We start from the raw sequence: 14,732 nt of genomic DNA on the forward strand, positions 1-14,732 counted from the left end.
TCATGACATTTTAAAATGCTGAATCTCATTTCTGGGCATGGTTGTTGGCGCACAGTAGGTATCTAGTAAGTGTTTAATGAGTAGCTTACAAAATAATTTATGCTTATATCAAGTCAGATATTTTCATTAATTGGATCACATAATACCATATATGGCTGAAAAAATTTCCAGTTAATTAGAATTCAATAAAAAATAGTGCTAAAATGACACTGAATATAATCTTTTATGCTTCAGAGACATTTTACTATGTTGTGATGCTACAGGGTCATCATGATTATTATTTATCATGAAAATCTGGTTAAAAGGGTTTTGCTAAATTTGTGCTTTATTAATAGTTTACTATATAAACAGGAAGTCATCATTCTCAATTATCTCTCTGTAGGGAACACGGGAATTCCAGTGTCATTTAACAGAAGTGGAAACCGAGGTCCAGGCTGGAGAAATGACTTGCTTGGAGTTAAATGGTTATCAGCAGACAAAGTTGGAGAAGTTAATTTGACTTTCATTCTAGTTCTCTCTCTCCCTCTCCCTCTCCCTCTCCCTCTCCCTTGTTTGCTGTGCTATGGAGAGGATCTTGGTAGAAAAATACTACAAGTGTGTTGTTGACTATCTAGGAGCCAAGGAAGTGACAAGCTAGGAAACAACTTAGCTGAGAGATGCTTAGCCAGGACAAGGGGTGTGGCAGGGAAGGAACTCCAGGAAGCCATGAGGCGGCCTCAGAAGAGGCAGGAAGCAGCTCTCGACACCTGCCAAGACCAGAGGGTGCAGAGCCCAGGTCAGAGCAGTCCTGGTCATGCCAGGACTTTCTGGCCACTTTACCTTTCCTACATTCCTTCCACCGCAACCCTATAGGGGTCATAAAGGTTGGGGTTTGGTATTAGGGAAGGAGGGGAAGAAGTGCTGTGTGGAGAAAGGAAGGAGCCCTGGCCGGTGTGGCTCAGTTGGTTGGGCGTCATCCTGTGCACCGAAGGTTTGTGGGTTCAGTTCCCAGTTACAGCATATGCCCATGTCGTGGGCCCAATCTGATTTTCTCTCTCTCCCTCTCCCTTCTCTCCCTCTCTCTGAAAATCAATAAAAATCTTTTTTTTTAAAAAAGAAAGAAAAAAAAAAAGATGGCCACATCCCTGCCTACCACTGTAGATACTTTGCTTATGGTAAGCCTCAGCTGGGGGAGAGAAATGTAGACTGAAATTTTAATGATCATCTTTGACTGGAAATATTAGTTGTGGAACTGAGACTGATTTCATGCCCAGAAGCACCTGGAGGGTGTGTCTTTGCTGAGGGGTGAGGAGAGCTGTGAGATGCGCACTCGTTTCCATTCGAGTGAAGGCCAGCCCTACAGTGGGAGTCTGAACAGTGGGAGAAAACATCAAGCTGTCCTATACTCGCACCCTATGAGTCTTCCTCTTTCCATACACCCGTTAGACCAGCAAAAGGGAAACACTGAAGTGTCATCCAAAAAGATGAATTCTAAGCCAGATAGTAAACACAGAAAATGGAAATGAATATGGTCAATTTGACGTTTCCCAAAAGCAAGTTTTTTTTATAAATATGCACGAAAAAGAGTAGGCTTTTACCTTCTTTGCCACTTCAGCTAGCAGGAGCGTCTTCCCCGTGCATGGTCCACCATATATAATAAGCGGGTTGATGTACCCGGTTTTGCTCGGGAGGATGTATTTATGGACTCTGGTTAGAGATTCGCACTTGTACTCGTAGAAAGAGGCATATGTTTTACATAACGAGGAATGCTGGAGGATTTCGTCATAGAGTGTATCAGTCTCTGTGTCAAAATTCTGTTGTACCGTGGCCTGAATTATATCGATCATGTCCTCATAAAATTGTTTACCAAGGCCTTCTATGTAGTGATTTTCTATTTCCTGGGAATAGCCAAGTTTCATGTCACAATGAGTAACAGACGTGTATACTCTGAGGTTAGATGACGCAACAATCGTAGGAATAAATTCGTCCCTGAGTTTTATCAGCTTCTCTTGGGCTTCTGGGTCCCGGATAATCCTTGGGTCTGTCCCAGTGATATCCATGTATTTTCCCATCTCTGGGATTTTCACAAAACGCTCAATGTTAGCAATTTTCCTAATGTAGCAGACGCACTTCTTCAGGAATGCGGGAGTTTGCTTGCCTAGGGCGAAGTCAAACTCATCCTCTATAGCTGAAAGCAAACAAAATCAGCTTATTGCATGAAACAAAGAAGCAACAGGCCGTCAGCCCAGCTCTTAACTCTCCAGTCCTCGTGGCAGATTATTCTATAGAATAATTTCTTCATTCCTTAATTTCCTGTGTGTGTTTCCTACACAGCCTGGAACCCAGAACAATGGGTTTTAAATATAATTCTTTCATTCTCTCCCCAGTAGCAAGGAGAGGTTGAACATAAGCATAAGAAAGAAAGCATACCAAGTTTATATTTAGGTTACTCCTTCCTTAGCTTTCCTCTCAGACTTCAGGGGTCTAAGAGTGAAGAGCAGGGACCCATTGGGGCGAGGAAAGAATGAGGAAGAGGCCAAATGACAGATCCAGTTTACTGCTTCCTGGTCAGTCTCCCCTTTACATGTAGCTTCACCATTTTGTTTGAGGTGCATTGTACCCCAAACAGTTACGGGTAAATATCAATATAAAAAGCATGTTTAAAATACGATCGTATCTGATTATTGATCAATCTGAATTATCCATGTCACTCTTAAACCACATTATATCCATCAGATCAGGTATAGAAAAATGTTTTAGTATGTAACTTTATTTCTTCTGAGATAAGGCTTCTAAAACATACTAGAAGCCTGGTGCATGAAATTCGTGCATGGGGGGTAGGGGTCCCCTCATCCCAGCCTGCACCCTCTCCAATCCAGGACATCCCTCTCACAATTTGGGACTGCTGGCTCCTAATTGCTCACCTGCCTGCCTGCCTGATCACCCCCAACTGCCCGCCCCTGCCAGCCTGGTCGCTCCACACAGCCTGCTGTTCAGTCGCCTGGTCATCCCTCACCCCCCTGCTGACCTGCTGTTCAGTTGTTTGCTCGTCCCTCACTAACCCTCTTATTGGCCTTGTCGCCCCATGCAGCCTGCTGTTTGGTCGTTACTGTGACGGTGTCCTGGACAATTTGCATATTCCTCTATTATTAGTATAGATGCTTACATACAAGTAAATATACATTATAAATCACTCAAGGCTCCATAGGAACATTTAGAATGAGATCCATCGTAAGTAAAACATCACTTGTGCATTATTTTAGGGAAGAAAAATAAAAATGAATGAAATGGATTTTAAGGCATGCAGTCTTTTTAAACTGCCCACCTGCCTTCACTTCCTTCTTTCTTCTCTCCCTCCCCCTTTGCTTTCCTTCATCCAATTCGTCTTATTGAGCACCTATGATGTGCCAGGCATGCTGCTGGTTGCTCAGGATGCCATGGAGAGTAAATAGACAATGCTGAGAGAAAAAACCTTTATGGAGCTCTCAGTCCAGTGGAGGACAGCAGACATGAATCACAGAGAACCACTAATAAATGTATTATGATTGTTTCAGTCCCAGGAAGGAGGATTACATGGTGCAGGGATGGAAAACAATTGGGGGTGGGGAGGAGGGTGACCCTAATCCACTTGGAGAGGCCAGGAAAGAAGGTAAGTACTGAGCTGGAGTCTGATGGGACCATGGGGTGAGGGGATGGCGCTCAGAATGTATAGGGCTGGAGCTCCAGTGGCGCAATCGGTTAGCGCGCGGTACTTATACAGAATGTATAGGGCTGGTTATAAGCGGGAAACATTGCCACGTGCTATCCTCAACTCCCAACATCAAGCGAAACCTAAAACATACTTGTATTCTATACAGTGACTATTAAGGAAGGTGGGGATTTTATTTTAAAATGATGCCTTTTAGTGGGATTCCTGTAATAATAATTCTTCAGTGATGATAGTGATTGATCAAAATTTGCAACTGAAGTAAGAAGATATGTTTATAGCCACCAGTGTTGAGTGAGCAGTGTCATTTGTGTCATTATGTTTTACTAAGGGTTTTCATCAGACAACTTGATTAAGGAGGCCAGTCTAGTCTTCCTTTTATAGGAGAGCAGGGACTTCTTATAATGTATACTAGGAAAGATTCAAGAAATCTTAACTTTATGAGCTCCTCAGAGAGCATCCTTTGGCCCACATTTTTTCCAGGCATCTGTGTAAAATGCTAGGGGCCATGCTGGATTGGCTAGGTACTGCATTCTCAGTATCATGAAGAGAGACAAGTGGCCAAACCATAATCTCTACACATAATGAATGATAACTGGATATTCACTGGTACCTCTGACTCCTGAAATAAGTCAACTGTAACCTCACTGACATGGGTATCACTCCATGGACAAGAGTGTATTCCAGGGTCAACTGTAGTATCCTATATAATAAAAGGCTAATATGCAAATTGTCCCCTCAACTGGGAGTTTGACTAGGAGTCCGGCCTGCCAACGACCCTTCCCCCCAGCTGGCCTGGCCTGATAGGCCAGATCAGGGCAGGCCAGCCGGATCCCACCTGTGCACAAATTTGTGCACCAGGTCTCTAGTATTTTGTATTTTCAGAAATCTTGAAAATATGAATACTAGCAATCAGGAGTGTTGATAATAATGCAGCATAGAAAGAGATACAGACGAAGCAAGTTGGTAGAGCCCCCCTAAGCTTGGCTCGGGGGGAAAAGACAGGCTGTACATAAGAATGCCTGGTTGATGGTCTAGACCAGCGGTTCTCAACCTGTGGGTCGAGACCCCTTTGGCGGTCGAACGACCCTTTCACAGGGGTCGCTTAAGACCATCCTGCAAGCCGAAACCGGTGTGGCTCAGTGGATAGAGCGTCGGCCTGAGGACTGAAAGGTCCCAGGTTCGATTCCAGTCAAGGGCATGTACCTGGGTTGCGGGCACATCCCAGTAGGAGATGTGCAGGAGGCAGCTGATCGATGTTTCTCTCTCATCGATGTTTCTAACTCTCTATCTCTCTCCCTTCCTCTCTGTAAAAAATCAATAAAATATATTTTTAAAAAAAGACCATCCTGCATATCAGATATTTACATTATGATTCATAACAGTAGCAACATTACAGTTATGAAATAGTAACGAAAATAATTTTATGGTTGGTCACAACATGAGGAACTGTATTTAAAGGGCCAGAAGGTTGAGAACCACTGGTCTAGACCTAATAAATATACCTGAATAAAAGAGCCATCAAAGATTAAGTCAATTCTAGAGTTATTTTTAGAAGCAAAGTGCATTGTCATGATTTCAGGGGACTTTTATGAATAATTTCTGATATTTACTTGTCTATAAATATTACAAACTTCCCCCTTCCTTACTATGCAGTATTTGTTTACTCTCCTTGCATTTTTCTTAATATCCAAAAATTGAACCAGTCACAGCACCTGGTAAAGGAAACATTAGGAGGATATACCCAGCCCTGGTAACTAGCATTCATGAGACATTAGTCTCTCTACTATCCCTTTAACCCCTCAGTTTTGACTGTAGAGAACCATTTTGAGGTCTAATTTATTTCTCTTCCTCTCCTGTTATATAAAAATGTAAAACTGGAAATGTTGTGAAAATTACATTTTAAAATAGTACACCTTTCCAGGTTCTAGTTAGTATTCATATTTTCAAGATTTCTGAAAATATAAAATACTAGAGGCCCGGTGCAGGAATTCGTACATGGCTGGGGTCTCTCGACCTGGTTGGTGATCGGGGCCAATTGGGGCGTCTCGCCCAGTCCTGATTGGGGCCCTCAGGGCCAACTGGCGGGAGCGAGGTAGGGGCCCCAGATGCTTGGCAGGCTAAGGGGAGGGGCCTGGGGAGGTTGGAGGTTGGCCAGCCAGCTGGGGGGCGGGAGAGGCCATGGGAGGTTCCAATTGGGGCAGGCCAGCTGGCGGAGGGGGGAGGGGAAGGGGCCATGAGATGTGGGCTGGCCATAGGAGGTTGGCTGTGGGAGCACACTGACCACCAGAGAGCAGCTCCTGCATGGAGCATCTGCCCCCTGGTGGTCAGTGTGTGTCATAGCGACTGATCGACTGGTTGTTCTGGTCGTTCAGTCATAATGGTCGCTTAGGCTTTTATATATATATAGATACTACAGTTGACCCCTGAAGAACATGGGTTTGAGCTGTGCAGATCTAGTTATATGTAAAATTTTTTCAATAAATACGTACAGTACTGTAAATGTATTTTCTCATCCTTGTGATTTTATTAATATTTTCTTTTCTCTAGATTACTTTTTTTGTAAGAATACAGTATATAATACATATACAAAATATGTGTTAATTGAGTTTTTATGTTATTGGTAAAACTTCCAGTCAACAGTAGGCTATTAGTATTTAAATTTTGGGGGTGTCAGGTTATGTGTGGATATTTGACTACACAGGGTGTTGGCACCCCTAACCCATACATTGTTCAAGGGTTATTTGTACATCCATTTAAAAGAGTGGGTTCTTCTCCAGCAATTTTCATTGTGCAGATATGGTCTTAAAATGAGTTTGAAATGTAAAATAAATAAAACTGTTCTGAGCATGTATATCTTTAAGCAATGGAACCCCAAGCAGAAAACAGACAACTCATAGTAGTTCATACTACATAGTATGAAATTATTTATCTTCCTAAATATCTATGTGAACAGAGTTCTTTAATGTGGAGAAAATTAGAAGAAAGTGTTTGGCAATGAAATATCTGAACCCTTGAGCTGTATGATTCTGAAGAGAGGATGCCTTCCCCAAACTGATGTTTCTTGCCAAGAATAGGAAAGTTTTTGCTATGGGCATTATTTTTTCTAACACAGCATGCTTTTAAAGCAGGGTGGTTTTTCCTTTGATAACGATGAAGAACCAGAGTCTCAAAAATGAATCAACAAGATCCCAAAGGAACAAGGATGTTTGTTCATCTGTGTATTCTAAGACAGTACTCATTCCTGCCAATTTCAGTGTTTTCAGGAAGACTTAAAATAAGACCTAATTTTTGACAGCTTGCAGAGAATGACTTGGTCAGAATTATTTATAATTTCTCTGAGCTGGAATCCATGTATCTAGGGAGAATAGTTTCAAGTGCTGTTTAGGTTTTCACAAATGCTTTGCTATCATTCTCTAAACCAGCGGTTCTTTCACAGGGGTCGCCTAAGACCATCGGAAAACACATATATAATTACATATTGTTTTTGTGATTAATCACTATGTTTTAATTATGTTCAATTTGTAACAATGAAAATACATCCTGCATATCAGATATTTACATTACGATTCATAACAGTAGCAAAATTATAGTTATGAAGTAGCAACAAAAATAATTTTATGGTTTGGGGTCACCACAACATGAGGAACCGTATTAAAGGGTCGCGGCATTAGGAAGGTTGAGAACCACTGCTCTAAACCAATCTGAAAATGCAACTACGGTTGCTTTTTTTTCAGTAATTCTTTACTATCGACTTTCAAAATATGTAAATGCTACACTGCTGGCTCTGATTCCTTCTGTCATTCAGCTCAAACATCTTTTCCTTATTGCCCACTCCATCTAAATCTGGACCTGCTCATCCTTCATCAGGCCTTATTAGCGTATTACTATTTTGTTCTATACACATCACTTATCTTTTCTGAAATGATCTTGTTCACTTATTTGATTACTTACCTATCATTTATTCCCCTGCACACTAAAATATAAATTCTGGGAGAGCAGAGACCTTGCCTTCCTATTCATGATTGTATCTTTGGTGCCTGGCACATAGTATAAACTCAATGAATGCTTACTGAGTGGGCGAGTGAATTAATGAATGAGTGAACAGTTTAACTGAGTAACACTGACTGCATCTGATGTATTATATACAGCCTGCTCTGACTTCTTTCAAAAAGTACATTTTCTGGAGAAGTCCTCAAGTGAAGTAAAGGCTTATCTATGAGTTAAAAACAAAAGAACATTTGTCTCTCCAAGAGATGGAGACATTTAGGAAAATTAAATTTTGCCCGGTGGTAAGTAAAATTCAACTTGCAGAACCAAGAAAGGGAAGCAGTGAATGTGTCTATTATCTATCTGTTCCTTAGTGTACCGAGGACACACAAAAATTACCTGAGAACAGGTACCTCCTAGCGTGGCTGAGCTTCATTTTCCCCTGTTCGTGTAGCAGCTTCACGGCCGCCTTAAATACCTTTTTGATCTCATCTGAGATCTCTTGCCAGGTCTTCTCATTTTCCGCATGGGCAGAAGGCTGCATCTTTGGAAATGGGAAAGTGAGATACGTCTTAAAATCATCAAAGAAGGCAGTTGCCGAAACCGGTTTGGCTCAGTGGATAGAGCGTCGGCCTGCGGACTGAAGGGTCCCAGGTTCGATTCCCGTCAAGGGCATGTACCTGGTTTGCGGGCACATCCCCAGTGAGAGATGTGCAGAAGGCAGCTGATCGATGTTTCTCTCTCATCGATGTTTCTAACTCTCTATCTCTCTCCCTTCCTCTCTGTGAAAAATCAATAAAATATATATATATATATATATATATATATATATATATAAAAGAATAGTTTAAAAAAATCATCAAAGAAACATTGGTATTGAAGAGCAAAAGAACTATTATTTGAAGGTTTCTATATGCCAATACCATGATAGTATCTCACTTGATACTCCCACTAACTCCAAAAGTTAGAAATTATTTCCATGTTGTATGTGAACTTGCCCAACTTACACAAGGGTGTGAATCCAAACACGATGTGTTTGCTGGGCTTTCTTATTATTCCATGTAGTTCCCTCTTGATTTTTGATACAAATGTCATAACTAAATCATCTCTTTAATGTTCTCGAAAGAGGAGGGAAAGTTGAAGGGGAGGTGCTCATATGTTATGACCCCAGAAGGAAAGTCTGAGGTGCTAAAAAGAAAAATGAGTCAAAAATGGGAAGGTTCCTGCCCTGGCCTGGTGGCTCAGGTGGTTGGGGTGTCATCCAGTACACCAAAAGGTTGCAGGTTTGATTCCCAGTCAGGTCACATCCCTAGGTTGCAGGTTTGATTCCTGGTTGGGGCATGTATAGGAAGCAACAGATAGATGTTTCTCATCTCTCTCTCTCTCTCTCTCTCTCTCTCTCTCTCTCTCTCTCTCATCAATAAACGATCTTTACGTGGTGATAAAAAAAATAGAAGGTTTCTTAGCTTTGGATTTTGTTGTTAAAAGTAAATTTAGGGACCAACAAGAATAACAGTGAGCCCACCACTCCTGGATGACATAAGCAGTTTAAAGTAAGGGTAGCTTACTGCATTTTTGTTGCCTTTCAGCATTTCTGATTTGGGTCTGAGGTAATAAGCTGCTGGCACCGAGTTCTCATCGCGACAGTACCACTCTTCCAGTAACTTGGTCTCCAGCTTCGCCTCTATGGCAGCGTCCAAAATCATTTCAAACTCTGAGGCCTCCACTTCTCCGGGGATCCGGATGTTCCCATATTTTTCCCCTAACAGTCCCTGTGTATCAACAAGAAAGTTCAGGTTAGCGTATCATCAAGGAAGTTCCTGTTCGTATTCACATCATGAACTCACTCAATAAATAGGACAAATAGGTTACAATGAACATTGTGCCACCAGTTTCCTTGTTTAATGACAATGGATACTTTTCCCCCCATGAATTGTTTTATAAGTAAAATTAGATGAACCACATTGTAATTATAATAAGTTCTTCACATATTGAGAAATGAGATTGCATATCATTTTAGACATCCAGAATACAGAATTTTGTAGCAAATTTATTTTCCTGAAGTTTACATAATACAACAAAAGTTGTTCTATTCTTAAGATTTTTTTGGTTTGTTTATGACACAGAAAAATGACATGCAGGACCCTGAAATATCAAACATGTAAGCTCTCAAACAAAATAAGTGCTTTTTAAAAGTTAATAGTATGATTAAAAAATTACTGATTTCAGAGAGGAAGGGAGAGGGAGAGAGAGAAACATCAATGATGAGAGAGAATCATTGATTGGCCACCTCCTGCACATTCTCTACTGGTGATCGAGCCCACAACCCAGGTATATGCCCTGACCTGGAATCGAACCATGACCTAATAGTTCATAGGTCGATGCTCAACCACTGAGCCACGCCAGCCAGGCAGTTGTATGATTTTTAAGCCCCATATGTACCCAGATATAAATGAAAGAAGTATAAAATCATTGAATGTGATGCTACTATCAACCTCACTGGTAACTGAAAACAATTCAAAATATGAGCACGATATCATTTTCTTACTATTAAATTGGCAAAGGAAAACATGCTCAGTTTTATGTGAGGGTGTGAGAAAATACCCACATGGCGCTGATGGGTGTGAAAATTGATCCCACACTTCTTTGGAGGTTATTCTGGCAATATGTATTAAAAGCCTTAAAAAATATATAAAACTTTTGACTTGGCAATTTGTCTTCTAAAAATTTGTCTTTAGAAAATAATGAAGAATGTACTAAAGATTTAATGGAATATGTCTACTGAACCTGTTTTAAATAGTAAAGAGATGGTATAACAACCTAAGTGCCCAGCAAAGGGGGGCATTGTAATATTTTATGACATCTTTATTCAAAGGATGTATCAAAATATGTTCTAGAACTCTGTGAACATAGAGTTTATAACATAGAAGGGTGTTTATAATATACTGTGAAGTGGGAAGGTAAGTTACAAAACAGTATGTATAAGATGATTCCAATGTCTCCTTTTGGAAGGAACTTGAATGGAGGAATTCCACCTTGGTCTCCGTTATTTCATATGGTCAATGAGGGCTCAGAGAGGGCTCTTTTGAGATAAGGGTGCTCTAACTCCAACTCAGTGTATCAGCCTGAAGGCCAAGGAAAAACATTTTTATTCTAATCTGCATTTGATTTGGACGAAAGGTTGTATGTAACAAAAATAATGTTCTCACTTTTAACAGTTCCTCTTCTAAAATCTTTTATGTTAAACTTGGGTAAATGAGCATGATCTTTTAAGGGTAGCCAGCCTAGTGATTACCCTACTACCCTTGGCTAATTCCGGATAAGGACAGTCAGCATCCTCAGCCAGGGCTGACTGTCACAAGGAGTGAGGTATTAGTGCTGGGATGAGGCATCCAGCGAAGCCACATGGGCACAGGAGGGGAAAGGAAGACTTTCAACAGTAGCCACAGGAGGAATCCAGAAAGCATCCAGGTGGAGTTTGGCCATGGCTGGAGGACCTGGTGGACAGGCAGAACATTAAATAGGGGACTTAGTAATCGACAGTTCTCCCTCTCCAGGAAGATCATGGACTCAGCTATCGAGATCCAAGGCTGGATTCTGGACATGAAGTGGAAAGAAGACAAAACAGTGACTAGTCAAACAAGATCAAGTCCCAGGGCAGGTGTGGTATTACTGCACTAGCAATTTACAGATTGTTGGTTCTTCACCTTCTGTCTGCTCTAAATAAGGCTGGTCTCAGAGGCAAGAGCAGAGTCAAGTCTATGGATCAGTTTCTAAAATATGCTCGGTGGATTACCTGCACCTGGATTACCCAGGGGCCTTGTTAAAATATAGGTTACCAGATCTCTTTTTAGACCTAAAGGACACTGTGGTTAGGGAACCTAGGAATATGGATTTAAAAATGAGGTTATAAATGAATCTAGAATTTGGGACCCACTGCACCAGATGGGCAATATGAGGTCACATGAATAATGGTCAGCAAGCACTGAAGGGGCAGGACAGGGAACACAGCACATCACTACAAAAATCGAAGGCTATTTAAAAATAATTATTCATTTGAGTTGCACAGCTGGCACCAAATGCTATAATTATTTGATCATATAGCAAGGCAAATGTTCCTTAGAGATTGCCGGAGAAGAAAAAATATCCTCATCTAATTCAAATAACAAATATATATTGAGCGCCTACTATGTATAAAGAAACTCCAGAAAAGTAATAATGTGCTGTAGGCTTAAAGTTACTTATTGGATTGTTCTCTCCTTTTCCTTCTCTCTATCGATTCTTCCTGTAGGTGGAATGCTCATAAATCATGAAGCAGTTACTTTTCAAGTGTCTGAGACAGGATCCTGCCTCAGACTTATCTTACTATTTGAGAAATAGCACCAAGAGAAATAGCAAAAGAGAAGATTGCTACCATACTTTTCAGGAAGACTTTTCTGGGTTCTGTGTGGATATAGCTCTAAGGTAACACATGAAACATGCCTACATTGGCCAAGCCAGGGAGAGGCGATTTAGAGAAAGAGTTAGTCCAAGTCATTTGCAAAGTCCAGCTCATATGGTCAGTGGCTCAGAACAGGGGTTGAAATGTAGGACCAAGTCTAAGAGGCTAGAAGTAAGAGTGGAGGCGGCATGATGCAATCCGGTCTTGGTTTCCTAATCAGCCCATTTCTTAGCTCTGTAGCCATGGGGAGTACGCATGGATGACCCCAGGGCAGTCACAGAAATTAGGAGCCAGATACCTCCCTCGCTGTTCACAATGGCAATAGAACATTCATTCCCACCAGCAAAAGAGAATCAGATTTTCCACATCCTTCTGACCTCAATGTTTAAGAAGCTCATTTTTTCACTTAAACCAACTTTGTCAGTTTGTAGGAGAAATTTGGTGGAGAGTTGAGGGGCTATATTTGATTTTGCATTTAGGTCCATGTTTATTAGTTACGCCCTTGATCAATCTGCCTGTGCGACCCTGTGTGGGAGAAATGCATTGGTCTGGAATAACGTTCAACTTTCTATTGGATTGTTTAAACAGTCTATCAACACATATGGACATAAACATATGGTGTTTCACCGGTCTGTAGAAATCCAGAATCACCTCTCCCACCCACCTGGTCAAGTGTAAAAACATATTTAAATTGGCCCATTTTTAAACACCGAAGATAAGTCCTATTCATTAGGTAGAAAGCAATAATACAACTGAGTGCTCACATACAATCTGGGAGTTAAGTCCAAATTTGATGAAAAGTCTAAGAAAATTTTCCAATATTTTTAAACTAGAGGTCCGATGCACAAAATTCGTGCAAGAGTAGACCTTCCTTCCCCCAGCTGCTGGCACTGGCTTGCCTCTGGCACCTGGGACCCAGGCTTCCCTTGAAGCCCTGGCTTTGTCTGGAAGGTCATCCAGAAGGACATCCAGCCTAATTAGCATATTTTGCTTTTATTATTATAGATGTAGTTTCTGCATGTAAAATTCTAGCCTAAGAAATACTTCCAGATGCTGTGGAACTAGATAGAGTTGGCAGTTACTCAGCAATATAAATGTACTAAATGCCATTGGATTGTTGCCTTTAAAATGGTTAATTTTGTGTTATACGAACCTCACCTCAATTAAAAAAAAAGAAGTATTTTATGAACTGTTGAGTTCATTACAACTGGGAACTTAAATGTAAAAGGACCCTCTACTTTTTGTATCTTCCTTTCCTTCTTTCTATGCGGATATAGACATATCTAAGCCACTGCTTTCAAAGGCTTAGAGAGAACATTTCCTAGGCCTTCAATGGATTTGTCTTTTCCACTGGGCAGACTGCGATTTCCCCTGCCCCCACTCTGCTCTTCATGTGCAGTTCGTTCGCCTGAGCTTGCCCTTTGAGACTCTTTGGGGTCTGAGGGTGATGGCATGCAGTTTTTATTGTAGCAAACAGAACAGAGCGGTTGAAGTGTTCTCCATGGTCTTGGTGACCTCAGTATGTCCTGGCCTTTGCTCTGTGATGAGATGTCAGGAAAGAGGTGAGGGTAGAGTCTTTTTGGGGGTTATGGATGCCATTCTTTGCAGAGAGGTGGGCAAGTGCTCCCTGGGCTGCTGTTTATGAGCCATTACTCCTGGGGGCAGCTGGAAGGGAAAGGAGAAATCCCCACCCTCAACTGGTGCTATAACAAGTTGAATAACATGCTCTTTAGTGAATGCCCTATTACTCCCAACCCAGTCACCAAGGAAGGCAGATGGGACCATTCCTTCGCTTCCATAAGCTCCCCCTTTATTATTAAAATAAAATCCACATTCATTTGTACACCATCTCCCTCATCTATAACCTCATTTAATTTTCATAATTCTGTGAAGTAGGGTGAGTTGCAGAGGAGGACGTCTAGGCTCACAGGCATCAACTGGCTTGCTCGAGACCACCTCTCTAAGCAGACACAGCACTTGAATATAGGGTGTTTAATTCAATAACCTTTTTCCTTTTACTTGCTCAAGTCACATGCTATGCTCCCTTCTGACAGGGACTCCAGATGACTTATTTGCTTGTGCTGGCTCTTCCAGCTGGTGCCCTTGGCAGGGCCACCATGCATGGCCATGCAGCCAGCACTGCACCCCTGCAGGCACACTGCTCACGAGGACGACAGCATGTCCAGCGCTGTGGCTGTGGGTGGTGGCATTCTTGTCATCTGACTTATTGTTAGGTGGAGGGACGAAGATGGTTGTGATGTATTCCCTGCAGCTCAGAACCAGTCTGCACAGTCAGAGCTCTGCTGCGGAGTAATGCCAACCGAACCAGACCAAAGGGTCGGCTGCACCTGCTGCCCACACTTAATGTTCTTAATGTTTTTCAAAGTCACGAAGCACCTTCACAACCAACTCTTCAATTTTTAAATACAAACACAATATACGGTCATTTAGAAGTGGACTGCAACTCAGTTACTCAAAATTTATTTCATGTGTCACAAGATGCAAGAGTAAATGGAGAAAAGGGGACGTGATGGTTAATTGTACTTGTTAACCTGACCAGTCCATGGAATGCTCAGATATTTGGCTAAACACTGTCTGGGTATGTCTGGGAGGTGT

General features: G+C 41.6%; 1 protein-coding gene across 2 annotated transcripts in view; it reads right to left on the bottom strand.

Moving 5' to 3' along the window:
* Nucleotides 1-14,732, bottom strand: part of NWD2 (NACHT and WD repeat domain containing 2) — a 153,505-nt gene that overhangs the window by 6,412 nt on the left and 132,361 nt on the right. For both annotated transcript variants that reach the window (XM_070398151.1, XM_070398160.1), the window contains 3 exons: nt 9,244-9,447; nt 8,075-8,219; nt 1,578-2,167 (listed from right to left, as the gene is read on the bottom strand). In XM_070398151.1, the coding sequence (XP_070254252.1) occupies nt 1,578-2,167; nt 8,075-8,219; nt 9,244-9,447 (939 nt within the window). The remainder of the gene's footprint in view (nt 1-1,577; nt 2,168-8,074; nt 8,220-9,243; nt 9,448-14,732) is intronic.

Source organism: Myotis yumanensis, unplaced genomic scaffold (genome assembly GCF_028538775.1).
Source record: "Myotis yumanensis isolate MYYU_CA2020_CCGP unplaced genomic scaffold, mMyoYum1.0.hap1 SCAF_1, whole genome shotgun sequence".
Classification (NCBI taxonomy): domain Eukaryota; kingdom Metazoa; phylum Chordata; class Mammalia; order Chiroptera; family Vespertilionidae; genus Myotis; species Myotis yumanensis.